Source organism: Hibiscus syriacus, unplaced genomic scaffold, assembly GCF_006381635.1.
Source record: "Hibiscus syriacus cultivar Baekdansim isolate YM2019G1 unplaced genomic scaffold, ASM638163v2 tig00002237_pilon, whole genome shotgun sequence".
Lineage (NCBI taxonomy): Eukaryota > Viridiplantae > Streptophyta > Magnoliopsida > Malvales > Malvaceae > Hibiscus > Hibiscus syriacus.
The window spans coordinates 20,124,977-20,152,170 of NW_024061918.1; the positions used below are offsets into that span (position 1 = coordinate 20,124,977).

At 35.8% G+C, this 27,194-nt stretch overlaps 4 protein-coding genes across 4 annotated transcripts; 1 reads left to right on the forward strand and 3 right to left on the reverse strand.

Annotated features, from left to right (window-relative positions):
• Positions 1-8,900: 8,900 nt before the first annotated feature.
• Positions 8,901-9,425, reverse strand: LOC120141344 (proliferating cell nuclear antigen-like). Its single transcript, XM_039156255.1, has 2 exons — positions 9,176-9,425; positions 8,901-9,016 (listed from the first exon to the last, which is right to left on the reverse strand). Exons 1-2 carry the CDS (start codon positions 9,408-9,410, stop codon positions 8,901-8,903), a joined length of 351 nt encoding a protein of 116 aa, XP_039012186.1. The 5' UTR covers positions 9,411-9,425.
• A 2,530-nt stretch (positions 9,426-11,955) lies between these two features.
• LOC120143328 (alpha-glucan phosphorylase, H isozyme-like) lies at positions 11,956-17,484 on the reverse strand. Its single transcript, XM_039157681.1, has 15 exons — positions 17,237-17,484; positions 16,972-17,151; positions 16,647-16,823; positions 16,472-16,557; positions 15,915-16,104; positions 15,566-15,658; positions 14,962-15,137; positions 14,736-14,853; positions 14,539-14,667; positions 14,158-14,376; positions 13,856-14,059; positions 13,349-13,507; positions 12,707-12,970; positions 12,368-12,558; positions 11,956-12,288 (listed from the first exon to the last, which is right to left on the reverse strand). The coding sequence occupies exons 1-15, from the start codon at positions 17,426-17,428 to the stop codon at positions 12,162-12,164; spliced, it is 2,505 nt and encodes an 834-aa protein (XP_039013612.1). The 5' UTR covers positions 17,429-17,484; the 3' UTR covers positions 11,956-12,161.
• A 766-nt stretch (positions 17,485-18,250) lies between these two features.
• On the forward strand, positions 18,251-19,224 carry LOC120143339. Its single transcript, XM_039157689.1, has 2 exons — positions 18,251-18,323; positions 18,445-19,224. The coding sequence occupies exons 1-2, from the start codon at positions 18,290-18,292 to the stop codon at positions 18,879-18,881; spliced, it is 471 nt and encodes a 156-aa protein (XP_039013620.1). The 5' UTR covers positions 18,251-18,289; the 3' UTR covers positions 18,882-19,224.
• LOC120141355 (beta-xylosidase-like) lies at positions 19,180-20,281 on the reverse strand. The gene is made up of 2 exons (XM_039156258.1): positions 20,098-20,281; positions 19,180-19,719 (listed from the first exon to the last, which is right to left on the reverse strand). Exons 1-2 carry the CDS (start codon positions 20,279-20,281, stop codon positions 19,205-19,207), a joined length of 699 nt encoding a protein of 232 aa, XP_039012189.1. The 3' UTR covers positions 19,180-19,204.
• Positions 20,282-27,194: the final 6,913 nt, after the last annotated feature.

The window sequence follows — 27,194 nt, forward strand, 5'->3', positions numbered from 1 at the left end:
TTGAACAGGGGGAATCGGTACCCCCTATGGGGGAATCGATTCCCTCCGAGCATTCTGGAAATCTCGGAGCCAAACCATTCAGGGGGAATCGGTACCCCCTTGGGGGGGAATATGTTCCCTCTGAGCAATCTGGAATTTTTGGCTTTGAAATGGTTCGAAATACTTTGAAAGATTATTTTGAAATTATTTTAAGATTAAAACTTAATTTTACACTTAAGTAAGGATTAAAAATGATTTTTGAAATATTTTAAGTAATGTTTTGATATTCGAATAATTATATTGAATATACTTAGAAAATCATTTTGGAAAATCTTAAAATTCATTTAACTTAATTTGTTATATCGAAATATCAAAATGTTTTCAACAATCTCCCCCTTTTTGATATAACAAAACATTTTAGTAATTTTAAGATTTTGAAATCAAGTTTTGAAATTACTCCCCCTTACTTTAACACTTCTCCCATTTATCATTTTAAAAACACACTTCTCCCCCTTTTTGTTAAATCAAAAAGATTCAAATAAACGTGAAAAATATTAAGCCAATTGATTAGGTATATGTATGCATAAGCTGCTAAGATCACAATTAAGAGAAACGTTAGCCATTAGTTCCGTAATCAATATTCATAAATAATGTGATATGGCAAAATTGGTCATATTGCTAATAATGATGTAAATGATGCAATAATAAATAAATCACACCAAACATATAAGTTCAAACCATCCATAAATCCAAACAAGTTCACAATCCTCAAATTCAAACATCCCAAAATATTCAAAATGTTAAAACAATAAGTTTGGAAAACAAAGTAAAACATTTAATCATATATCCGGATTAGGAGGAGGAAAACGAGCTCGCATAGCGGCCATTTCGTTAGTGAGGTCATTAATACGTGCGTTGGTTGCTTCATTATTTGCACGCATTTCCCGAAGAATTTCTAATTGTTGAGCTCCCATTGTGGATAAATGGGACTCTATAGAAATAAAGCGCGAATCCATGGTCACATATCGGTAATCAAATGTCTCCATAAAAGATTAAAAATATGGATGCATTTGAGTCGATTGTTGTGCTTGCTCTTCGGGCTGCTCCTCGGCCTGCTCAGGTTCAGCTTCAGCTTCATCGATGTCTCGCATTAGTTTCTCAAGCTCGAGATCTTCGTCAGCTTCGGGTGGAGCTTGTGAAGAACTAGCTCCCGGAGTAGTTGTAGAAGTTCGAACCCATTCCCCGGTTTCCTTATCCTTAATCCATCCCGCTCTCGTTAAGGAAAGAAGGTTAATTTGTTTCTTAAGAGGAAAAACGACATCTAGACCGACTCTAAGCCCAGCTTTGGAAAACAGATTACTCAAAATACAACCGTAAACAAGAGATGAACAAAGTTTTTTATTAGGAACAAGATTTGCGGTTTCAACAATTTCAGCAAAAATAATCTGAGGTAGGTTGATTTTAATATTGTTTTCGAAACAATGTAACCACCAAAGATCTAAGGCTCTAAGAGTAGAATAACGACCTCCAGATGGTCGAAACCACCAAGAAATCATTAGATGAAGAAAACGTTCATGAAGGTCTAGGACACTTGCACTATCCCTTCTTTTATAACAAGATCCTAAAACCTGTTTTTCATTTGAAATCCCTTCATTATCTAATCCGAATGTATTGGCTATGTAAGCCGAGTCAATATATAAGAATTGTCCTAGAAGGTAGGAACAAATTCCTATGGTTTTGGTTTCAGTTTGGTCTTTAACACAAACGACATTAGAATAGAAAATACGAACAAGGTGATGGTAAACGATGGGTTCAAGGTCAAAGAGTTTATCAAATTTCCACTCTTGTAAAAGAGGAAGATATTTAAAATTGATAGCTAACATAGCTTGACGAGAAGGAATACGTTCTTCCCGGATTTTGTAAGAGTCGAAATATTGATAATACCAAAAACGATGATTTCTAGGACCAGGATGACTGAAACACGAATTTTGGATAGTCAAATTAGGATCAATAGGATTAGGAGTAGAAATTGGAATAGGTGGAGGATTTGGAGGTGGATTTGGTTATCGGTGTGAACGACTAGATGAAGACCTAGCACGTTTAGGATTAGACATGGTGAAGGAAATCAGAATAGATTGGATAACCTGCAATTTTAAAAACAAATGTATGCAATTCAATTAATCCCAAAACTCAATTGAGTCCTCAATATTTCAAGGTTCTCTAAATCAATCCTAATGGGCAAAGTTTTTGAAAAACTTTTTTTAAAAAATATGGTTTTGAGAAACAATATATGTATAGTTTTCATAACAATAACATAATTTAATCAAAACACAATGATTTGAAAAACAACAATAATTTTTTTTTTAATTTCGAAAATTTAAAATTTTTGGAAAATTTTTGTGTTTTTGATGAAATTAGTTGTAACATCTAGTTTCTAATCACTAAACAATCAATGTCCGATCACTATTTCAACCTAGAACTAATTAAAACTAATCCTATGTTCAAAATCAATGAAATAGAGAGTTTAAAAAAATTTACCTTGAAAGATGAAGATTGAGGGGATTTAGATGTTGTTTGCACGATTTTAATGATGATTGCAAGTTTAGGAGATGATATTTGAAGTGATTTTCGATTAAAATCAATGATTTGAGGCAAGAATGGAGATTTGAGTGTTTGAGGGAGAGAAACGACGGAATAGGTTTTGGGGTTTTGGGTGTTCTTGCCCGATTTTAACAGAACCCCAGGGGGGTATCGATTCCCCTGTGGGGGAATCGGTTCCCCTTCAAAGGGGGAATCAGTTCCCTTATGGGGGGATCGATTCCCTCTGTACCAAAATGCTAAAATCTGACTTTTAAGCACATAAAATGCTAAATTAATCTTCTCTAGTAGTATAGGCAACTCATATATTGAAAAATAATTATGTTCAAACAATTAAATTAATCTTTAAACATTATTTGAACATAAAATTAATTTTCACTAAGAATCATAAACCCCCCCTAACTAATAGCAAGAATGCAATAAAAAATTATTATTATAAGCATTTTTCAGTATTTATTAAAAGTGCTAAATTATTTTAAACACTAAGTGAAGATAGGTTAGTTAAACCTAATTCTCTTCTAAGTGTCCAAAACTTTTCCTTGTCTAAGGGTTTTGTAAAGATATCCGCTAATTGATGCAAAGTATCAACATATTCTAGAACTACATCTTCCTTAGTGACATGGTCTCTAATGAAGTGATGTCTTATTTCAATGTGCTTAGTTCTAGAATGTTGGATGGGATTTTTAGTGAGACAAATAGCACTAGTATTGTCACACTTGATAGGAATGGTACCTACTTCAATTCCATAATCAAAAAGTTGTTGTTTCATCCATAAAACTTGTGCACAACTACCGGCTGAAATGTATTCCGCTTCAGTGGTAGATAATACAATACAATTTTATTTCTTTGAAAACCAAGAAATCAGCATGTTTCCAAGGAATTGACAAGTACCGGAGGTGCTTTTCCTATCTAATTTGCATCCTCCATAATCCGCATCAGAAAAGGCATGCAAGCTAAAGCTAGAGTCTCTAGGATACCAAAGTCCTAAACTAGGAGTGTCCTTAAGGTATCTAAAGATTCTCTTAACCGCTAGTAAATGTGATTCTTTAGGACATGATTGAAACCTAGCACACAAGCAAACACTAAACATAATATCCGGTCTACTTGCGGTTAGATAAAGCAAAGAGCCAATCATTGACCTATATAATTTAACATCTACACATTTACCTCCTTCATCTAAGTCAAGCTTTGTTGAAGAGCTCATTGGAGTGTTATGAGGTTTCCCATTTTCCAGTCCAAACTTCTTGAGCATATCTTTGACGTACTTAGCTTGATTAATGAAGATGCCATCTTTTCTTTGCTTGATTTGGAGTCCCAAGAAAAATGAGAGCACCCCCATCATGCTCATCTCAAACTCACTTTGCATTAGCTTAGAAAATTCTTGGCAAAGAACATCATTAGTAGAGCCAAATATTATATCATCAACATAAATTTGAACTACTAATAAATCTTTACCTTTATGCTTTAAAAACAATGTAGTGTCAACCTTTCCTTTTGAAAAACCTTTTTCAATTAAAAAATTTGACAATCTTTCATACCAAGCTCTAGGAGCTTGTTTTAAACCATAAAGAGCTTTTGTCAATTTAAGAACGTGATCTGGAAATTTTGAATCTTCAAAACCTGGAGATTGTTCCACATACACTTCTTCTTTTATAAAACCATTTAAAAATGCACTTTTAACATCCATTTGATATAATTTAAATTCATGAAAACATGCAAATGCTAATAACATTCTAATTGCTTCCATCCTAGCTACGGGAGCGTATGTTTCATCATAGTCTATGCCCTCTTCTTGAGTATACCCTTGAGCAACAAGTCTAGCCTTGTTTCTCACTATATTACCACTTTCATCAAGTTTATTTCTAAAAACCCATCTAGTACCTACAGTAGATTTATTACTAGGCCTTTCAACTAATGTCCATACTTTACTTCTCTCAAATTGATTTAATTCTTCTTGCATAGCCATAATCCAATGTTCATCTTTTAATGCTTCTTTGATGTTGTTAGGATCTATGCATGAAATAAATGCAACATAATTACATATATTTCTAAGAGAAGATCGAGTAGTTATCCCTTTTGATGGATCACCTATAATTTCACCATCCTTGACATAGTTGTACTCTCTTGGAAAAGATACTTCCCTTTCTTCACTGGTTGGATTCTCGAGGGGATCATGAGTTTCCTCATCTTTTGTTTCTTCCTTTGATGATGATTCTCCAACGTCATGTCTAACGTCATTTGCTTGTACAATACCTACATCATCATTAACAGAAGAATCCTTCCTCGAAAGGGGATTATCATCGAAAACAACATGTATAGACTCTTCTACAACTAAAGTTCTTTTATTAAATACACGACAAGCTTTAGAATTTAAGGAATAACCCAGAAAAATTCCTTCATCACTTTTAGCATCAAATTTGCCAAGGTTTTCTTTATCGTTGTTTAAAACAAAATATTTACATCCAAAAGGATGAAAATAGCTAATGTTAGGCTTTTTTATTTTTGAGAATTTCATATGGAGTTTTCTTTAAAATTGGCCTAATCATTACTCGATTTACAACATAACAAGCGGTATTTGTGGCTTCCACCCAAAAATATTTTGGCAAATTATTTTCACAAAGCATGGTTCTAGCCATTTCTTCTAAAGTTCGATTTTTCCTCTCAACAACTCCATTTTGTTGAGGGGTTCTAGGTGCTGAAAAATTATGGCTAATACCATTAGAATTACAAAACTCAATAAATCCAAGATTTTCAAATTCAGTTCCATGATCACTTCTAACACTAGTGATAAAGTAACCTTTTTCATTTTGGATTATTTTTGAAAATGTGATGAAATTTTCTAATGCTTCATCTTTAGTACTTAAGAATAGAACCCAAGTGTATCTAGAATAGTCATCTACCAAGACAAATGCATATTGTTTTCCTCCCAAGCTAGTAGTTCTAGTTGGCCAAAAAAAGATCTAAATGGATCAATTGTAATACTCTACTAGTTGATACATCATTAATAGATTTAAAAGAAACTCGCTTTTGTTTTCCTTTAGCACATGCATCACAGATTTTATCATTATCAAATTTAAGCTTAGGCAACCCTCTTACTAAGTCTCCTTGAATTAACCGTTGCAAAACACTCATACTAGCATGACATAGTCTCCTATGCCATAACCAACTATCATGCTCATCCTTAGCAACTAGGCATAAATTAGTCATATCAATAGAATCTAAATGCACCATGTAAATGTTTCCTATTCTATGACCAACAAGCATAATCCGATTAGATGCAATGTCAATGACTTTACAACCATTAATTTCAAATAAGACATTGAATCCTTTATCGCATAATTGACTAATACTCAATAGATTATGCTTTAATCCATTCACATATAAAACATTCTTAATTTGTATGGAAAAGGTATTACCTATTGTACCAATACCTTCAATGTGACCTTTTGAATTGTCTCCAAAAGTCACTTCTCCTCCATTTTTGGCGTTAAGCTCAATGAACCGGCTTTTGTCTCCGGTCATATGTCTTGAGCATCCACTATCAAGGTACCATGAATTTGAATTTGTTTCACGTGCCTTGTAGCAATGCTCCTTTTCCCTACAAATATAGATTAATTTTTGATTTTTTGGTACCCAAATTCTTTTGGGTCCATATTCATTAGTTTCCAAAATCCTAGTCCCCTTAGGTATCCATTTGTGTAGGATATTTTTATCTTTAGTAGTAATGAGTTCTTTAGGAACCCACATACTTCTAATGATTTTTCCATTAGAGGTTCTTTGGGGACCTCTATGATTGTAGTTTCTAAAACTTTTTCTAACAAAGTTGGATTTTGAATTTCCACCTTTTTCAAAATGTTTTGTTCCAACTTTATCAAAAGAAGTTTTAAGATCATCAATTTTCTTTTGATGATCATCATTGATCTTTGAAAGTAAATTTTGCAAATCTAAAATTTTCTTTTCAAACTCTTCTAGTTTGATTTTCAAATCTTTGATTTTACTTTCAAGATCGTTGTTGGTTTTTGGATATGAGTTTGTTTTCATTTTTCAATTTTGAAACATCATTTTTATATTTTAAAAACAATTTCTCATAATCCGAAGCCAACCCATTGTACTCCTCAAACAACTCATCATAAGATAAATCATCAAAATCGGATGAGTTAGAGGTTACCTTAGAATCTTCCCCGAATGCCATCAAGCACAAGTTTGCTACTTCTTGTTCCTCTTCATCGGAACTTTCTTCATCGCTCCATGTAGCCACATGAGCCTTGTGCTTATTCTTTGATTGACCATTTTTCTTCAATTGTGGACAATCATATTTGACATGCCCCGGCTTTTTGCATTCATAGCAAATGATTGGGTCCTTCTCTTTTGGTTCATTTTTGAGGCCTTCGTTTCGTTTGAATTTTCTTCCTTGGTAAGGTCTCATCATTTTTCTGAACCGTTTGGCAAACAATGTCATTTCCTCGTCATCATCATCATTATTAGAATCACTCTCATCTTTTGTGGATTTGAGAGCAACTCCAATATTTTTCTTCTTCTCCTTTTCCTTTGGTGTTTCTTCAACTTTATCAAGGTCCACCTCATCTTCAAGCATCATCTCATGAGTGAGGAGTGAACCAATAAGTTCTTCAAGAGTTAAGGACGATAGGTCCTTAGACTCGATGATTGCCATCTTCTTTGATTGCCATGATTTTGGGAGGGAGTATACTAACTTCCTCACAAGCTTTTCATTTGAGATGATCTCTCCATATGATTTGAGACCATTGACAATCGTTGAAAATCTATCTGTCATAGCTTTGATGTCTTCATTTGGTTTCATCCTGAAATTTTCATAGCTATGCGTTAGAATACTAATTTTTGATTTCTTTACCTCATCTGTACCTTCATGTGTGATTTGAAGCTTGTCCCATATTTCTTTGGCGGTTGTACACGATGAAATCTTCCGTATTCATCTGGTCCAAGAGAACAAAAAATAATATGGATGGCTTTGGAGTTGAGCTGGAACATTCTTGTCTCTCCTTCACTCCACAACTTTGGATGAGTGAGAGGTTTGATGTATCCTTCTTCTACATCATTCCATGCTCTCATGTCACTTGCTTGAATGAAGTACATCATTCTATTCTTCCAATAGGCATAGTTAGCTCCATTGAAGAAAGGAGGCTTGTTGACGGGCATCGAATCGAGACCGGAGTCGAAGTTTGAAGCGGAGGCCATTGATGACTTTAATAATCGATATAACTCTTCCCGAATCGACTCAAGAGGCGATTAAACCTTCAAATGAGTTAGGCTCTGATGCCAATTGTTGAGTTAATCGATCGACGGAATCGGCCAAGAGGGGGGTGAATTGGCAATTAAAGATTACGTGGAAGCTTTTGCAGAAAAATTGAAAGTAATTGCATAGCGATTTACAGTGGTTCGACTTTCTCAAACAAAGTCTACGTCCACTACCTTAGCTATCCACACTAAGGATTTTCCAACAAATTCACTAATTTGTTCTTTCTTTTGAGGCCAAAGAGATAACCTTACAAAATCCCTTAAGAGTATACCCCAACTCTTGAGAACACTCTTTTTCCCAAAGAGAAGATTACAAATTTGCAAACTTACAAGAAAACCTCACAAGGTAAGATGTTTGCACAATTCTAGAACAAGAAAAGAACACTCAAAGATAATTACAAATGAGCACAAATGGTGTTCTTGAAAGCAAAATGAATATTGAAAGGAAAATTGATTTGATTTTCACAAACTTGGTGTTTGATGCTTTCTCTCTTGTTTCTCTATGTTTTCTTGTTGATCAAGGGCTTCAGAACTTGTTTAAATACATATTGAATCTCTTCTGAACGTTGGGATGATTAGTGAAGATCATATAGTCGTTTTAGTGTGAAAACAATTAATAAAACAGTTTGGAGCGTGGGGGGAATCGGTACCCCCTATGGGGAATCGGTTCCCTAAGTGTAAAATTTAAATATTTCGACCGTTGAACAGGGGGGAATCAGTACCCCTATGGGGGAATCAGTTCCCTCCGAGCATTCTGGAAATCTCGGAGCCAAACCATTTACGGGGAATCGATACTCCCTTGGGAGGAATCGGGTTCCCTCTAAACAATCTGGAATTTTTGGCTTTAAAATGATTCGAAATACTTTGAAAGATTATTTTGAAATTATTTTAAGATTAAAACTTAATTTTACACTTAAGTAAGGATTAAAAATGATTTTTGAAATATTTTGAGTAATGTTTTGATATTCAAATAATTATATCGAATATACTTAAAAAATCATTTTAAAAAATCTTAAAATTCATTTAACTTAATTTATTATATCAAAATATCAAAATGTTTTTAACAGTATCTTAACAATGTATTGGTATTCCGCCTCCGGAATTCGAAGGTGCTCACTGTCAATATCCATCAGCTTCATCTCGAAATCTGATATCTTGTCTTGTGCTTTAATCCCATTAACGCGTACATAATACGCACAAGGAGTGTCAGATCATCTTTATATTGACAACAAAACTAGCAAATCTTTAAGAATCTGTCTTGATTTAAGACTAAGACCTCAATAATAAAAGATGTCAAAAGAGCCCAGAGAAACGATGAACTTACTGGGGCTCTCGATCATGAAAGTAACGGTATCGCTTCCATCATGGGCCTTGAGCGTTATGATATCATCATTCCCGGCACATTTCAGCATCTTGGACATGTTATTGAGATTCATTCCCATGGAAATGTTCCTGTCGCAGCGATAGTGCTCGAAACCTTCCGATCTCAGCAACAGAGCCACCAACGCTACGTGGCTTGCAACGAGAACCCCGTCGCCAACAGTCGAAGTTCGCGTCATTGACCAAATCTTTAATCGCTTCCAACACTTTCTTCAAAAGCGAGCCTTGAACTAGCCTAAGCTCAAGCATTTTTGGGCCTTTTTCTCCTCCTTCGACTGCTTTTCTTTGGGACAAAGATTACGAATTCTAGGGTTAGGGGTTGTATAAAAGGGAAAGAGAAATTTCTAATCGTGAGGTTGAATCGGTGGGATTTGTAGGGATTTAGTTCCCGCCAAAGAATTTAGTAAAAGGGGCGGCCGGTAAGGATTTAGTAGAAGAATTTAGTAAAAGAGCTGTGAATATCTAATATATTTTTAAATATATATTACTTTATATTCATTTTGATTAACAAAAAAAAATACTATATCAATGGTAGTTAAACAAATTATGTTCACTTCCAAATACCAAATTTCATTTAAATTAATTTATATTTATAAAAACTTAATGATAATGTAAGAGTTTATAGAATACGTCACATACCGTAATTTACTACTAAAATGACATACCGAAACGTACTACAAAAAATTATTTTTATCATATAACTATTAAAATGTATAAAGATTTATTTAAAATTTAATATTACTTTTAATAGATTTATAATGATTTTGATTTCTTTTAATAGATATTAAAAAAATATACGAACTATGATTGACACTGACATGATCTCCAGTTTTATACCTGTAACTGTTTCACTTATTAATTGCAATAGTAAAAGATCATAAAATCAGAAAGCAGTGTTATCTTTCATTCTTTCTTTTTAAGGCCAAAATATGTGATGTCAAAAGCACTTAAACGCAGCAAAAATATTAATACTACTTTCACATGGAATTCCAGGAAATCAATTTTATAGAGTAGCAAACATTAGAAAGCTTTGAACTTACGTTATACCAGTCCCTGATATGTCAAATTCCATATGCACGCAAGAACCATCAGATTCAGGCTTGTGGAGCTCTTTCTTAACGGCAACATTAACTGTGTGCAGATCATTTAATGATGATCTCAAAATGGAAACAAAAGGTGGATGTGGGGGAGAAAACCAAGACAACACACATCCCTGCTTATTACCTGCAAGGATGGTGGATGTCATGTGAAGATTTCCCATTTGTGATATTTGAGTGATTATCCTCGATGTGAATCACAGAAGGATCACGAATCACTACTCTATACTCGGGGAGTCGGGAATAACAGCTGTATATAGGGTAGACACAGTCTTTTCATCTTATTCACCTCTAAGAAGTTGATCTAACTCTGGCCATAGCAATTCTTGTTAGAAAAATCGTGCATTAACCCGAGAATGACATAGAAAATAATAATAAATAAATATCATTATAAAAATGAAAGGTATAAGTTGTCTTTAAGATTGTTGACCACATAAATAATATGAGACGAAATCAAACATGAGAAAATCAAACAAAGAAGTTAAACTTCAAAGAGTAATTATCCTACTAATATTCAAATTAAATAATATATTTAATCTGCAACGGTCAAATGATAAACTCCTTTTACTATTCAAACTTAAGCAAATATGATTTTAATTTGAAATATACAAAAATATATAATTATCTTTAATATTCAAAATTAAAAAGATAAAAAATACTTTTTAAATTGATTTATTAAAAGAGTAATTATCCTACCAATATTAAAATTAAAAATAATCTTTTAATTTACAATAATAATAAAAACTATGAATTTAATATGAATATTAAATACATCAATTAAATTCACCCTTTTTCCAACAATTATCTCCTAAAGAAATCAAAGATATTAAAGGTAATATTAAAAATAATATTTAAATAAATTTAGACTTTTGTTTATGCCACCATTCATATTTTTTTTGTTAATTAACACTCACTATTTCACTGATTTTATGATTTTTACTATTGCAATTAAAAGTGGAATTGTTAATGATATGAAACTAGAGATCATGTTGGTGTCAATCATAAGTTCTTATAAATTTTTTAGTATCTATTAAAAGAAATAAAAATCATTATTAAATTATAAATCTATTAAAAATAGTATTGAATTTTAATTAACAATTAATTTTAAATAAATCTTTATTTTTTTAGTATTTGTATAATAAGGAAAAATTTGTTTATGATACGCATCGATACATCGCTTTAGTGGTACGTTGCAATTAGTAACGTGCGCTATAAACTCTTCCTAATGGTAATTGACATTTTAAATATTTTCTAAAAAATATATATTTTATTTAATATTAATAATTATGTATTTTTTATTTTTTATCAATTTTGCAAACATAAACAAATTATTTCACTTTTAATATTTATCTTATAGCCAATTTTTTACATAAAATAAATACCTTAATATTTAAAAAAAACAACTTATCATGAAATTAAAAATATTAGGCAGATATAGTTATTTAAAATATTAGGCAGATATAGTTAGTTAAAATATTAGGCAGATATAGTTGAATGGCCTAGTCTTAGAATATTACTCTAACAGTTATTTTTCATTCATTACCAAAAAAAATATCAAATGCAAAGATAGATTAATATAGACAAAAAAAAAACATTTTCCAAACAAAGCATGTATATGAACTAGCTATGTATATAATATAAAAATATATTCTTAATATTTTCAAGGTGTCTAAGGATTTAATCCTGCTTACTATGATGAAAGCAGTCCAAAATTAGTGAGAAACAATTCAGTAAAAACACAACTGAGTGGAAATGGAGACGCAGGGTTTCTCGCTTATTTTCGTTTTGCTAAACACAAATTATGTAGGAAAGGAAATCCGAAAGCCATAGGAACTACGGCACACGGCACTCCTGGATGTTCCAGATTTCCTTGGCATACTGAGCTATAGTCCGGTCGCTGCTGAACTTGCCGCTCCCAGCTGTGCTTAGTATAGACATCTTTAGCCACCTCTTCCGATCCCTGAAATGTCACAACATATAGCATGGATAATTTTCTTCATGTAACTCGAACCATTCAGCTTAAAACCAAAAAGACTTACTTGTAAGCTTCATCTACTCTGGCTTGAGTATCCAAGTAATCTGGGAAATCATGACCAACAAGGAAATAATCACCTCGGCCGTAACCCGAGTCACCCTCTAGAGAGTCGAGAAGTGGGTTGTAGTCATAACTTCCAAATGCTCCACTTCTTATGTATTGCTTGGCCTCTTCAAACCGAGGATCGGGTTTGAACTATTGTATAAGATGGAAGTAGTATTACACTAGGGTAAAACGATGCAAATAGTTACAACGTGCATGGCTAACTAGCATTTTCAACAACTTTCAGCTTCAGACAATCGGAGAAACGTATATGGATAGATATATAAATCAGAATTCATACCAATCCGTTCTCTCGCTCCTTGCGCAACCTAGGGACTTCATCAGCTCTTGCACCGAAAAGAAAGAAATTTTCCTCCCCAATTTCCTCTCGGATTTCCACATTAGCACCGTCCAGTGTTCCGATTATGAGGCAGCCATTTAGAGCAAATTTCATGTTGCTTGTCCCACTAGCCTCCATACCTGCAGTACTAATATGCTGGGAAAGTTCGCTTCCTGGAATAAGCATTTCAGCTACGGATACATTGTAGTTTGGAACAAATACCACCTGAAAATTCCCGATGATAGAACAACAAAAGAATGATAAGTTCAGAACATACTGTTTTGTAGGATGAATCAGACATAATTGGAACAAAAGAATTAACACATCAAAACGTTTACCAAATAACATATGAGAAATATCAGAGTCTGCTGAGGCCCTAGACTTGAGGAATTTTGTACCAATTACGCAATTATAACTACTTTCCATTTACACTACGAATACGTTATGTCAATTGCGCTGGTTACTTTGCTAAATAACACAGTCTTCAAAGTTCCACAAATAACAAATATGATACAAAATATTGATGTAGCAGAAATGGGAAAAGGAGTTCAAACCTACACAATAAAGATCTTGAAAATACGAGTAGAAAAATAATTAATTCACCTTCAAGTAACTATTAACTTCAGGATCATTGTTGACTACTTCACCAACATCATTCACCAATTTGACTATACGTTTAGCATTTGTATAAGTAGCAAATGCTTTTCCTCCTATCATAATAGTGCGAGAAGTTGTATTTTTCCGCTGCTCAGGATTCATCTCCTACCATAAATTAGTTTCAGGAAAATAAATCAGTGTAAATTGTCATCGACTTTGAGTTGATATAAGCATCAAGTAAAGCCCAAAAAATGATCTAAAATCAATGAAATTAATGAAAAGTGAGATATATGAAAGCTCATAGAAGGTGAAGCAATTAGTTTGAGTTCTTAAGTAGGTAAGTTTATTCTCAAGTCGTTTTCATAGCATAATTTGATTAAAGGCAGCAATAGGATTGAAAAATGTGCACATACACGATAGCAATAGAAAAGGCATATTGCATTGGTTGAAATGTCGGAAATGAAATTATATTAAGCGAACAAAATGCCAATAATGATTAGTATGCTTTGATACCTTTAACTTCTTGTACCTATAGATTGCACCCAAAATGTTCAGCAGCTGTCTCTTGTATTCATGAATCCGCTTAACTTGTATGTCAAATAAACTGTTTGGATCAATACTTACTCCTGTTACACGCAATATGTATTGTGCCAAACGTTGCTTATTAGCCATCTTAGCAGATGCCCATTCGTCTTGAAATTTTGCATCATCGGCAAACTGTTGGAGAAGCATAAGTTCAATATGCAACATTACTGCAGCTATAAGTTTGAAAAAGATAAAGAATGTATAGTCCATAGAATTATCCTGATGCATACTTTTCTAAGACCAGAAAGCAGGTCAAGGTTGGTCACCCATTGATCAGTTTTTAGCCACTTGGTGATTATGTTACTGAGCTCTGGATTGCAAAACCGAAGCCATCGACGTGGAGTAATGCCATTAGTCTTATTTTGGAACTTGTTAGGCCATATAGAGACGTAATCAGCAAACAACTCATCCTTTAAGATGTCACTGTGCAGCTGCGCTACACCATTCACCTTAAAAGAGGCCAAAAACACTAAGTTAATTTTGAATATCACGTGCAATATCGTTGAACAGCTGAAAAGTAGTACTTTTTGATTTATGAAAGAAAGACAAAAATAGAGTTTCCGACTACAATTTTATAGTCTTAGTGGCTATCGTAGAATGATTTTACTTACTGTATGTGCAGACACCACACATAAGTTTGCCATCCTCACTACTGGTTTCTGGGGATTATGATCCAAGATGCGCATGCTAGGAAGCTTATGCTCAAGATCAGGACGGGTGTCCTTGATCATTGCAAGAAACTGCAAAAACTTAAAATTTGCAATTAGAACACTCTTAACAAATAGAAAAGAAAAGACAAGTGAATCACCCTTTTGTCAATTTCTTCTATGATTTCCATGTGGCGAGGAAGAAGCTTCCACATGACTGGTTGAGACCACTTTTCTAATGCTTCAGGAAGGACAGTATGATTGGTATAAGCAATTGTCCTGATTCAGTTATTTACATTTACTTATGTTAAAAAAAATCTGATAGCAAAATATGCCATAAAAGCAACAGAAGCTACTATAAACACTCTCAGAAGTTGAACTAGGCACCTTGTTGTCACCTCCCAAGCCTCATCCCACCCAAGTCCTTCATCATCCATTAATAAGCGCATCAGCTCAGGAATTGCAAGTGTAGGGTGAGTATCATTCAGTTGTACAGCTACCTTGCTGGAAAATTCAGACCACGTGTATCCACCTCTTTGAACCTTGAATCTGGAAATAATGTCCTGGAATAATCCAATATTGAGATTCAAGACCAATATAATAAATTCTAGCAGAAGAAATCAAAAGCTCATGAAATTGTTGAATTGGGAGAAAATGATCTCAGTAAGAACTGTGGCATTCTTCATAGCAGAAAAGGTGTACCTTCATATTTAGAATTCATATACACTTCAAACTTATTTGACCAGAAAATTCTCACATGGAACTATGACCGAGATTATTCTTTCAAAACATATTATATCACGCCCGAATTCTATAAAGCATGCAGTAACTTTTACATGCAATAAACCTCTGTCATATGTTATTTACAAATGTTCCTTTGCTTACAAGAATGCGCTAACAAAAGAGGCCAGTAACAACAGGAAAAAAAGCAATAGAAGAATCAAAAAACCAGAAATGACATTGAAAGAAAGCAATAACTGTATCAACTAACCTGCAATGAAACACTACAGAGGAAAAATTGTTGTTTCAGACGTAAAAGCTTCCCATTTTCAGTAGCATCTCCAGGATACAAAACAGCACATATCTGCAAGTACAAAGTACATATATTGTAGGTCCCAAGTAACATGTGGTGAGATGAGTGTATGAAATGTAGACAATTATTTTCAGAAGCTTATATAAGCTAGTCAACTGAATCAATTTAGAAGCTTGGTGATTAATATCATTCTGTACCCAGAGACCATCAATGAAATAGATTATCTTCCATAATTAGCATAGTAGGTTCACCCTGCAATATGAAGGCTTTCAAGACCAGCTTTTCAATAATGGTCTTAGTAATTCACCTGTTCAGCTCTAGCATGAAGCAGTGCAGCAGATTCATATTGTCCATCATTAAACTGAAAAAGATTGAAATCCTCAGCACGAGATCTTGCTTCCCAGAGGCGAAGACTTATTGTATTTTTGGTTTTATATCCCGGAATTGGAACATCATAAGCCAGAGCTTGCACTACCTCTCCTCCAATCCATTTTCGACTGCAATGCATTTAAATCAAATAACATAAATCAATGAAATGTTAGTGAAATCCATATTCATATTCATATGAAAACCAAAGCAATTGACAATGACATTCAGACCAGGAAATCACCAGCATAATAAAGTTCTAAACCTCCATCTGGCTGTTTCTTTTACTACTTGCTTTTGCTCCCAAAACTTAATTGCAAAAGTGCATCGGAGAAACTAGTAATATTGAGCAATTGCAAACTAAAACTGAACATACCTTTTTTTTTATTATTATTAAAAATGCATGAACTAACTTTGCAAATTTTGGGTAAGTTTAAAACAAAACCAAGTTAAAATATCAACCAAACATAGCATATCATGTCTTAAATTAACACTTACGACCCATCTGGATTAACCTCAACACTTCCAAAGAATCTGACAGGATACACTAGATCATGCCTAACAACCTCCCAAGGACTAAACTTCTGCAAAAAAATCCCAATCAAAATAGAAACATCAGTGCATATTCCAGGACATCTATGCAACTTCAAGGTGAGAGACAAGCTGAACCGACTTCAAGCCAATCTTCCGCAACTTCCTCTTGTCCTTGTTTAGTGATCCGCTGTTTGAAAAGCCCATATTTATACCTTAAACCATAACCCCAAGCAGGCATATTCAACGTTGCCATTGAATCGAGAAAACAAGAAGCAAGTCTTCCCAAACCACCATTTCCAAGAGCAGCATCTTTTTCCTGCAAAATTTTCAGTCATAAAAATAATGCAATTTAAAACTAAAATAGGCTTCTTCCGATTATCTGCACATTAATTGTTTGATATAAAATTTTCTGAAAAAGGTAGCAATTAACAAAATAAATATGACTTAGTTGATTTACGAATTACCTGCTCAACAACCTCTTCGAGTTCATGTCCCAACTTACTCAAAGCCTCGGCGTAAGCATTTTCAATGCCGAGATTCCCAACCGCATTAGTCAAAGCTCGTCCTTGAAGAAATTCCATTGAGAAGTAATAAGTGTGTTTCTGATTAGCTCTGCCAAAATGCCAGAAAGTGTCCTCCCATTGCTTCACAAAAAAAATCCATAATTAGCCAAAAGACTTGTACAAAGAAAATAAATTAAAGAACACAAAACAAGGACACACTAAATACTTTGATGAGACGACTGCGAACGCTCTCGGCCGTAGCAAAGAACGCTTGTTCTGGCTCAAACTTGAGCGGAGAGAAATGAGGATTGAACTGCACGTGGTAATTGATATCCGATGCGATTTCCGTCGGATTCTGGCTTAACGGATGCGCAGCTGCCGGTACTTTCTCCGTTTTAGATTTGCCGTTTTCAGCCATTTTCAAATCTGCTTAACAATAACAATAATGAACTTAAAATTTAGAAGAAGAAAAAATAAAATTGAGTGAATGAAAAGAGTGTTGTGTAGATAGTGGAAACTCACTATAAAAATCTTTTTATAATTTTTCTCCAAACGAAAGTTCCAAAATTTCCCAACGCAAGTGGCGAAGTAAAGATATTTTTTGGGCTGATAATATGCGGTTGAAATGAGATATTTTAAATCAAATAATTAGATTTTGGAATGAAAAAATTGTTTGTTTCCGAGAAGGCGTGGAGGAAGCCATGTTCGCTAGCTTGTTTGGGAGTCGGACAAGGCAGTGAACACGTGGTTGGATTAAATGTAAAGCGCGCCGAAAGAGAAGCCGATCCGACGGATCTGAGAATAGAATGGGCTATTTTCACGGATTTCATGTCTTTGCTTGACCTTTTTCGGCTGATGGAGACCCCAAAGCCAACCTTTTTAGTAAACCCTGAAAATAATCGAGTAAACTACAAGGATGGCCACATTAATTTTAGCTTTGTTCATTGATTTTTCTTTCGAAACAAGATAATATAAATTTTCTTAACTATACGATTATTTTCAGTTCAGTTGGTAGAGCAATGCTCTTTAACCGTCGGAGGTCTTTCTGGAATATGTTCTCATCTTCACGTTAGAGACAGCCTATTATTTTACCTCACCTTATACTATATACAATTATTTAATAAATCTCAAAATAATTTATTTTCAAATTTATCCCTACATTTTTCAATTCATTTTTTATTGCAACAAAAAACAAATACTTTTTCATCCTTTCTTGTGTGTTATCATCCGACGCACTCCAATTATTTCTTGATCAGCGGGGTTTTCGTCTCTTAAAGCAATGGTTCGGAAACAATATCAGGAAGCTAAAACAGGTAAAATTCCATCGTCAAATGATGAGCAAGTTAGCGTTATTTTTCCTTCAATTAGTTGACTTCAACGCGTTTGATGAAATGCCTAAATGAAACTAGTTTCTTTTCTCTCTCAAAATTCCAGGGTTCCAGTTGTTGAAATCGATAGATGTGGATAAAACTTTGAGGAAGATAGGATTAGGCAGAGAAGATCATCACTTTTGGAAACTAATTGGGAAAGCATTGTTGTGCAGGTACACGCTCTTCGGCGTCTCATGGCACTACAATGAAACGTCGCCGCTGGGGTGGTGGACATTGAAGCCTAGGCCGAAGGAAGAAAGGGAGTTAGCCCGTTTATATGAGCGCAGAGAGTTTCCTTATCCCGGTGATGCTGAGGCCATGGAAGAGTTCATTGCCAAGGGAGGCATGATTGGGACGACGCTTGGCCCCAAAGGTATAATTGAGACTGATAAAGATTCGTTTAATTATCAGAAAGAGTTTGAGCAGGAAGCAATGAAGCTTGGGCTCAGGATGAGGAATGAAGTTATTTCAGAGCTTCAAGAGAAAGGGAACGGTGCTTAGTGAAGTGGTTTTCTGCAATGGTGTTCAGATTGTTAAGCTCGGTTAAATTGTGGAGGGTTTTGCATGGTTTTCTTTGTTTCTTGTTTGGAATTGGAGTTTTCCAGGATGATGTGTGTTTATCAATGGTTCTGTTAACCCTTTTAAATGTTGCATATTATTTCTTGTTTGATATCCCAGTTACGTGCTTACGTTGGGTGTAACTGTGTCGAGCTCAAGCTGTACTAGTCTCAAGCTAGCCTTGAAATTTGAGGCCAAAGCTTGATTAAAGCTGGATCACGTTTCATTTATAAAGGCAATGTTGAACCAGACTTTAGTTCATAGCTTTATAATGACAATGTGTTTGAGCACAAACATTTACAGGCAATATACAAGTGGTACAACAACAAATAAGAAGCGTACTGATAGAACAATTGTTTATCCCATTGATTATCCATAAATCTAAGACCAGCAGCATGCCCTGAACTTGTGTACTCTTGATGTTTCCTCTCCATATTGTATGTCAATCCAAACCCTAGGGGAAACAAAGGGTCATATGAATTATGCCTGGGATTCATCGGTAGCTGTTTGGTGCTTCTAAGCCACGTCATTGGTAATCTGCTATTGAATTTGAAATCTCCGAATACTAAATCTGTTATACCCCTTCCTTCAGTTCCAGGAAACCAAGCATCAACTAATGCTTCGACTTTTTCCAAAACTCGAGGTTCTAAAACCAAGGGTCTTCCGGATATCAGCATTGCCAATGTGGGGATTTTGTCGGCAACCAAACTGATTATATCACTTCCATTGAGAGGGACTACAAGCTCTTCATTGTCGCCCGAGTTTCCGCATAAGGTGGTTCACCTACAACTACAATGGCAAAATAGTACTTTCCTGCTAAGAAGTTTGTTGAGGGATATTGATCATAGATCACCTCTGTTCTATCTCCTACAGATTCTCTAATGGCATCCAAGATGGTCGTACCTAAAATAATATTTAAAAAATCAATCCAATGCTTACATCACATGAATTTGGTAATAAAAAGCATCTCACTCGTTGGTTATTGGAAGACACAAAACAAGTATGATCATTTCATTCATGCAATCCTTTTGTCAAATATATGAAAGTACAAAATCTATGTATCATGTCTGCGCATGCATTTTGTCAGTAAATGGTATGGCTTAATGAACTAGTGATATAAACTTTAAGGAAGCATAGGGAAGAGAAAATATCAACAAACTGCATGAAAAAATGCCTAAGAGAGAAATGGTATCGATCGAAAAGCTTTTGAGAGCAGCAGGAGTGGCAGCAGTTCGCTCGATTTGAGTCATTTGGCCCATTTTTTCTTGTATAGTTCTTCGAGAAAGAAGGTCTTTGACTCGATCCTCTACGAGTGCATCTGGGTTCTTGTAAATGCTATCCATTGACAAAATTCGAAGTGTAAATCTTCTGTCGGCTCTTATTCAATGGAAGATTTTAAAGAAGGTTAAACAATTTGATTAGCAATAATAATGGTTCTAGTAACTTTATAACATGTCTTAATTTACATAATGTAAAAAAATTATTAAACAAAAAAACAAAAGGGTAAACTTTATCATTAGCCACCAAACAATTATCAAATTTCTTATTTATTGATCATACTATATGTAGACATGAGAAAACATTTTTCTTTTTTGGGTAAAAGATATGAATCCTTTTTTTTTTTTAAAGGAATTTGATCTCGGCATAGGCAATGTGCTTACGTCCTCGGTGCCTAGGCGGCGCTAGAAGTTTTATTCAATGATCTTTTAGGTCTAGGTTACATCTCTATTTATAATAGAAAACCCTGGTACATAATTACAAAATCAACCCTGTACCGTACCGCGGGGGCTGCGCCCCCACACCCCCAACCCACATAATTCGTAACCCCACAACGAGACTTTTTATGAGCCATACATAACAAATCTCCACCTTGGCGAATATCCTGCCCCTTGGAAACTTAAATGTGGGTTGGGTTACCTTGCTTCTTTAACAACTCGAAAACATTCAACAAGTCCAAGCAATGCTTGAACTTGTCTGTCGTAACTGGCTTGGTGAACATATCAGCGGCATTCTCATCAGTATGTACCTTCTGAAACAAAACCTCTCCAGATGCAACCAACTCTCTGATCTTGTGGAACCTTACATCAATGTTTAGTTCTAGCACGATACACCTGATTCTTAGCCAAGTGAATAGCACTTTGATTATCACAAAGCAACTGAACTCCACCTTGTTGAACACCCAACTCCTTCACTAAACCAGTAAGCCATAAAGCTTCTTTTGCAGCTTCAGCCGCTGCCATGTATTCAGCTTCAGTTGTAGATAGTGCCACGACAGATTGAACAGTAGACTTCCAGCAAATAGGCCCTCCACCAAGAGTAAACATACCCTGTCGTAGATCTTCTATTATCCAAGTCACCTGCATAATCTGAATCCACATATCCTACAACCAAAGGATTATCCCGCTGACTCCCAAAAACAATTCCATGTCCCACAGTACCCTTTAAGTACCGAAAGATCCACTTGACTGCATCCCAATTGCTTACCAGGTTTAGACATGTACTTACAAACTTGACTAACAGCATGAGCTAAATCAGGACGACATACCATCGCATACATCAAGCAGCCAACAGCATTAGAATACGGAACCTTTGCCATATTTTTCAGCTTCCTTATCTGTCTTAGGGCACTGTTCTGATGAGAGCTTAAAGTGATTCGCCAATGGAGTGCTAACTGGTTTCGCGCTGCTCATCGCAAACCTTTCTAGCATTTTCTCAACATAACCCGTTGAGATAGCCGCAGTTTCCTTGAGTCTCTGTCCCTGCAAATTTCCATTCCAAGAATTTTCTTTGCAGCACCTAAATCTTTCATCAAATTCCTGACTCAATAAAGTTTTCAAACCGATAACATCATCCATGTTCTTCGCAGCAATCAACATATCATCAACATACAGTAATAGAAAAATAAAAGAACCATCATCAAGGCTCTTAACATAGACACAACAATCATACTCACATCGGTTGTAGCCAATCTTGATCATATAGGAGTCAAACCGTTTATACCACTGTCTCGGAGACTGTTTTAACCCGTACAAAGATTTCTTCAATCTACAAACTAAATGCTCGTTTCCAGGTTGAGTGAAACCTTCAGGTTGCCGCATGTAGATCTGCTCCTCTAAATCACCATGCAAAAAAGCAGTTTTAATCCATCTGCTCTAAATGCAAATCCCAACTAGCCACCAATGCAAGTACTGCTCAGATTGAAGTGTGCCTGACCACAGGAGAAAAGATTTCATCATAATCAACTCCTTTCTGCTGTGAAAAACCCTTCGCTACCAAACGAGCCTTGAACTTCTCCCCCCTCTTTTTCTGTTTGCTGGTTTCTTCTTATACACCCATTTGCAACCAATCGGCTTCTTACCCTCAGGAAGGGGAACTAACTCCCATGTGCGATTGTGATTCAAAGACTCCATCTCCTCAACCATGGCTGCCATCCACTTGTCGTTTTCCTGACTAGTAACGACATCATGAAAAGTAACTGGATCATCACTGCTAACAGTAAGTGCAAAAGATACCAAGTCTTCAAAACCCAATATGTTCGGAGGCTTTATATTCGTCCGTCTCACCCTGTCTCTGGCGAGACTATAATCCTGCAAATCATCCGTAGTGGAACCACCAGAAGTCGGTTAAGAAGTTTCTGGTTTCTCAACTGGAAACTGTTCGAAATCTACCACTGTCGTGTCTTGCTTCTGCTGCAACATAGACTGTTCATCAAAAACGACATCTCTACTAATCACAACTTTCTTCGCAACTGGATCCCAGAACTTGAATCCTTTGACACCTTTATTGTAACCCAGAAAAATGCACTCCTTCGATTTTGCATCAAGTTTGGATCTCTCATCAGCAGGTACATGCACATAAGCAGGACAACCAAAAATCCGTAAGTTATCAAAACTAACATCATGACCAGTCCATACCTCTTCTGCAACTTTCCCAGCCAGCGATGCCCTTGGCGATCTGTTGATAAGGTAACACGCCATGTTAACAGCCTCAGCCCAGAAGTGTTTGGGAAGCCCCGTATTCAACCGCAAACATCTGGCTCTTTCATTCAACGACCTGATCATTCGTTCCGCAACACCATTCTGTTGTGGTGTCTTGCGCACTGTAAAATGCCTCTGAATCCCATGTTCCTTACAGAATTGTAGGAACTGTGAATCTGTGTACTCCGTACCATTATCAGACCGCAAACACTTGATTTTTCGTCCTGTTTGGTTTTCTACCTCAGCTTTCCACAGCTTGAACTTCTCAAAAACTTCAGATTTCTGTTTCAAAAAATACACCCAAACTTTCCGTGAAAAATCATCAATAAAAGTAACATAGTACCTAGATCCACCCAAAGACGATGTCGTGGAAGGCCCCCATACATCAGAATGCACATAATCAAGAATCCCTTGAGTTGTGTGCTTCGCAGTCTTGAAACGGACTTTAGTCTGTATACCAAGAACACAATACTTGCAAAAATCGAGCTTACAGCTTTTGACACCATGCAACAAGTTTCTCTTGTGTAATTCTGCCATACCACGTTCACTAAGATGAGCAAGGCGCATATCCTCAATTGACGGACAGTCTCGCTTCATATGTAAGAGTAGTCACCATGTGTTCGTAAGAGGAAGGCAACGAACACAACAGAATCATCGCTCTGTCTTCATCCTCAATTTTCACATCAAGCCGAGCCAGATCAGAAACGATTTGATTGAAGACATTCATGTGTTGCGCCAAATCGTGATCGTCCTGCATCTTCAGCCCAATACAGCCGCTGCTTCAGATACAGTTTTGTCGTTAAGGATTTGGACATAAACTGACTTTCCAACTTCCTCCAAATTTCGTCTGGAGACGATAGATGCATGACGTGATACATGACCTCGTCCGCCAAGCATAATCGTATGGTTCCTGCCGCTCGCTGCTGCAATTCTTCCCAATCTTCCTCATCCATCGACGCCGGCTTTGTAGGTCGCAAAGCCTTCAAGATCCCTTGCTGCGCCAATAGATCCTTCACCCTCGTTTGCCATAATCCGAAGTTACCCTGACCATCGAATTTCGCGACTTCAAATTTTGCTCCTGACCTCTGATACCAATTGTTGACGAAAACGGGTAAAGAAAACGAAAGAACACGAGAATTTTACGAGGTTCGACAATGTGCTTACGTCCTCGGTGCCTAGGCGGCGCTAGAAGTTTTATTCAATGATCTTTTAGGTCTAGGTTACATCTCTATTTATAATAGAAAACCCTGGTACATAATTACAAAATCAACCCTGTACCGTACCGCGGGGGCTGCGCCCCCACACCCCCAACCCACATAATTCGTAACCCCACAACGAGACTTTTTATGAGCCATACATAACAATAGGTAACACAACTCTGTAGTAATAGTGATGATCTTCTCTTGTCTCATCCCAAGATACCTCGTTCCTCGATTATGGCATTCACTTTTCAAATGCATCTCCAATTTCACAAAGATCTGCTTCGGGAGTGTCCTTTCTTTCATCGTAAAATTCCAGCTCTTTTATGTCCATCATTAGCTGGATCAAGGCTCTAAATTTGACACATTCTTGTACATCATGTCCGTCTTCATTGTGATAACAGCAATGACTGCCACCTTTGCAATCTGATGTGCTAGGATGCAGTGCAAGAAACCCCACATTTATTATTTGCCTCCATACCCAAGCCAGAGGTGACTTCACTTCGGAAACTTTGGTTTTGACTTTCTTACCCTTCTCCTTGGTGATTACATTTTCCCCATTCTCTTGGTGATTAGACAGAGGGTTCTGTGTAACGTTGGGTGATTCTGAATTGTTGAAATGAATCCAGTTCATGTTGCACATTCTTCAGACAATTCTCTTAAAGGCGAGGCAGTTTTCAATAGCATGCCCTGGACACCGCCATGATATTCACAGTGTGCATTTTCATCATACCACCTAGGGTATATGGGGGCTTTAGAGGTTCCTTTGGATATGGTGACACCACATGTGTGTCAAAAAGCTATTGATAAAACTCCTTATATGTCAAGGGAATATGATCGAAATGTTCCTTTCTTCTTTCTCTCATTGATTCCCTCGAATCTTGTCTAGAAGTACCTGACGATACATATGCAGTTGGTTTCAATTTAGAGATCGTAACGTTTTTTCCTGGTGTTGAAAGCGTTGATGTTGTTAATCTCTCATTCTCTCTTCTTCATGTGAGGTTTTCTACTTGACCTACCTCTTTTTTTCTTTCCTTGCTTAATGGTCGTTTTCACCATCTCTCAAGCCATCGTCAAATCAGAAAAATTCCTAGATGTAATTGCAACCATATGCCCTAAGAAAAATTCCTTGTACCATCTCTCATGTGATTTACATGCTTGTATTGCTCCAAAAATGACTTGTCAAGATCTTTCCACGTCCTGATGTGAGAGCGGTTTAATTGATAGTGGTTTAATTGATTGTACCACCAGACGACTGAACCTGTCAGACTCTCTTGGAAGTAGTGAATCAAGAGCTGGTCATTCCTTACATATCTTGTCATCTTTCGACATAACATGGTGATGTGAGCTGAGGGGCAATTATTACTATCAAACTTCTCAAAATTTGGGATTTTAAACTTAGGAAGAATAATCCAATCTGGGACTAAACTTAATCCACAGTGTCAACTCCATAATAATTATCTTATCCTCTAACTGTCTTCATTTGATCTTCTAGCTTCTTGATCTTTTTCTTCATCTTTGCTTTATTTTCCTTATCAAAATCTAGAATATGAAAATTATCTAGATTATTTTAAGGATTGGTTACAGAGGCATGTACTTTCGCGGCAGATGAATTTCCTTAAAAACATGGTAATATTCCTGGTGAAATAACCACCTGCGGGGTAGGTGGCACAGTCACTCCTTCAAATATCCATGCCCAAGGTGTACTTGCTTGATTCATGCCATATAACTTTACGATGATTTGATCAACTAAAGACTCTTGGCTTTTAGTGATTTATTCCAAAGTGCTTTAATTATTCTGACTTATTTTTTCTTCAAGCTTCTTTGTAACCTCAACATATTCTCCTCAAGTTGAGCGATTTTACTTCCATTTGCTTTTTCTTTGTACGGGTATTGTGAGAATGATGTGTGTCCAACGCTTGAGAAGGTAGACCTAGTATTTGTTCCCTTATTTGATGAGACATTTTCTGTTAGTTAATATGAATGTAAAGCAATGAAAAGAAAAAGAAAAATAATGTGAAATATGCAATAATGCATGATGTATGAAGTTTCGAGGCACTGATCCAAAAACATGTTTGTTATTATAAATAATATTTATTGGGACAAAAATGTTATTTCTAAGAGATCAAAACAATTCAAATGAGCATTATGACTAAATCCTCTAGACCTCGAACAACTTATAATAGGTTAACAAGTCTTCTTCCTTCATCTGTCAATGGCTAAATACCTTGTCAAGCTGCGTCGGCTTCTCTCGCCAAACCGTATAAGTGGCGTGCCACTTTTTGTACTTGCTCTAAGAAGTCTCAAATGACCATATATCTAGCTTTCACCATTTTCTTGTCCTGCTCTCAACGAAAATGCCATTGAATTCCTCCGTCAAAATGAACTATCTGAAGCTCACTTGCCTGCTTCTTGAATTTGTCAACAATGGCCTCCAATTAAGCTATAGTTTTTCCATCATATTCTTGTTGTCTTTGAAGGGACTTCTCCAGATCAGCTACCTTGGTCTTCAATCTCTTGTTCTGGTGTTGGCTTTCTAACAAACGTCTTTGGGAAGTCTTTAACTGATTTTTCAGTGTTTTTCTTTCATCTGGTCCCTCAAACTTCTTTTTCAAGCTGCTAGCTTTGACTTTCCAGTATTCGAAAGACCTTTTAAGTAGAAATTATTCTAAACTACCTCTTGATACCCTTTTCTCAAATCTTCCAACTCAAAGAAGACTTTTTTTATGTTCATTTTATAACATGTCTGCTCGATCTTTTTGAGTGTCAGCATTCAACTTCCATTGGAATCTCTTAACTTCGAGTTCCTTTAGTTTTTGTTTCAACTCCATCTTTGCTATATCTAATTATAAGGAAATTGGTTTAAGATGCTCTTATATGGCCCGAGTATCTTCATGATCTGGTGAGGGAACGGTGTCATTCTTCCTTAGCTTCCTCCATTCTTTGTAATCTAGAGTAAGCATGTCTTTAGCAACTACGACATAGGTACAAAATATCTTCCTTCATGATTCAACTACATCTTTAACATTCGTTTTGTAGTTGTCCTCAGAGTATACAAACTTTGATCCAAATATCTCATG

What these genes read in the sequence shown, in the direction of transcription:
- LOC120143328 (XM_039157681.1), bottom strand. Translation starts at nt 17,428, where the DNA reads ATGGCTGAAAACGGCAAATCTAAAACGGAGAAAGTACCGGCAGCTGCG. An exon ending in TTGCGGAAGATTGGCTTGAA is followed by an intron (nt 16,558 to 16,646) that starts GTCGGTTCAGCT and finishes ATTTTTTTGCAG; the next exon opens with AAGTTTAGTCCTTGGGAGGT. An exon ending in TTCATGCTAGAGCTGAACAG is followed by an intron (nt 15,659 to 15,914) that starts GTGAATTACTAA and finishes TTGTACTTGCAG; the next exon opens with ATATGTGCTGTTTTGTATCC.
- LOC120141355 (XM_039156258.1), bottom strand. Translation starts at nt 20,281, where the DNA reads ATGGATAGCATTTACAAGAACCCAGATGCACTCGTAGAGGATCGAGTC. An exon ending in CTTAGGCATTTTTTCATGCA is followed by an intron (nt 19,720 to 20,097) that starts GTTTGTTGATAT and finishes GTAGTTGTAGGT; the next exon opens with GAACCACCTTATGCGGAAAC.
- LOC120141344 (XM_039156255.1), bottom strand. Translation starts at nt 9,410, where the DNA reads ATGACGCGAACTTCGACTGTTGGCGACGGGGTTCTCGTTGCAAGCCAC. An exon ending in TTTCATGATCGAGAGCCCCA is followed by an intron (nt 9,017 to 9,175) that starts GTAAGTTCATCG and finishes ATGGGATTAAAG; the next exon opens with CACAAGACAAGATATCAGAT.
- LOC120143339 (XM_039157689.1), top strand. Translation starts at nt 18,290, where the DNA reads ATGGTTCGGAAACAATATCAGGAAGCTAAAACAG. An exon ending in ATATCAGGAAGCTAAAACAG is followed by an intron (nt 18,324 to 18,444) that starts GTAAAATTCCAT and finishes TCAAAATTCCAG; the next exon opens with GGTTCCAGTTGTTGAAATCG.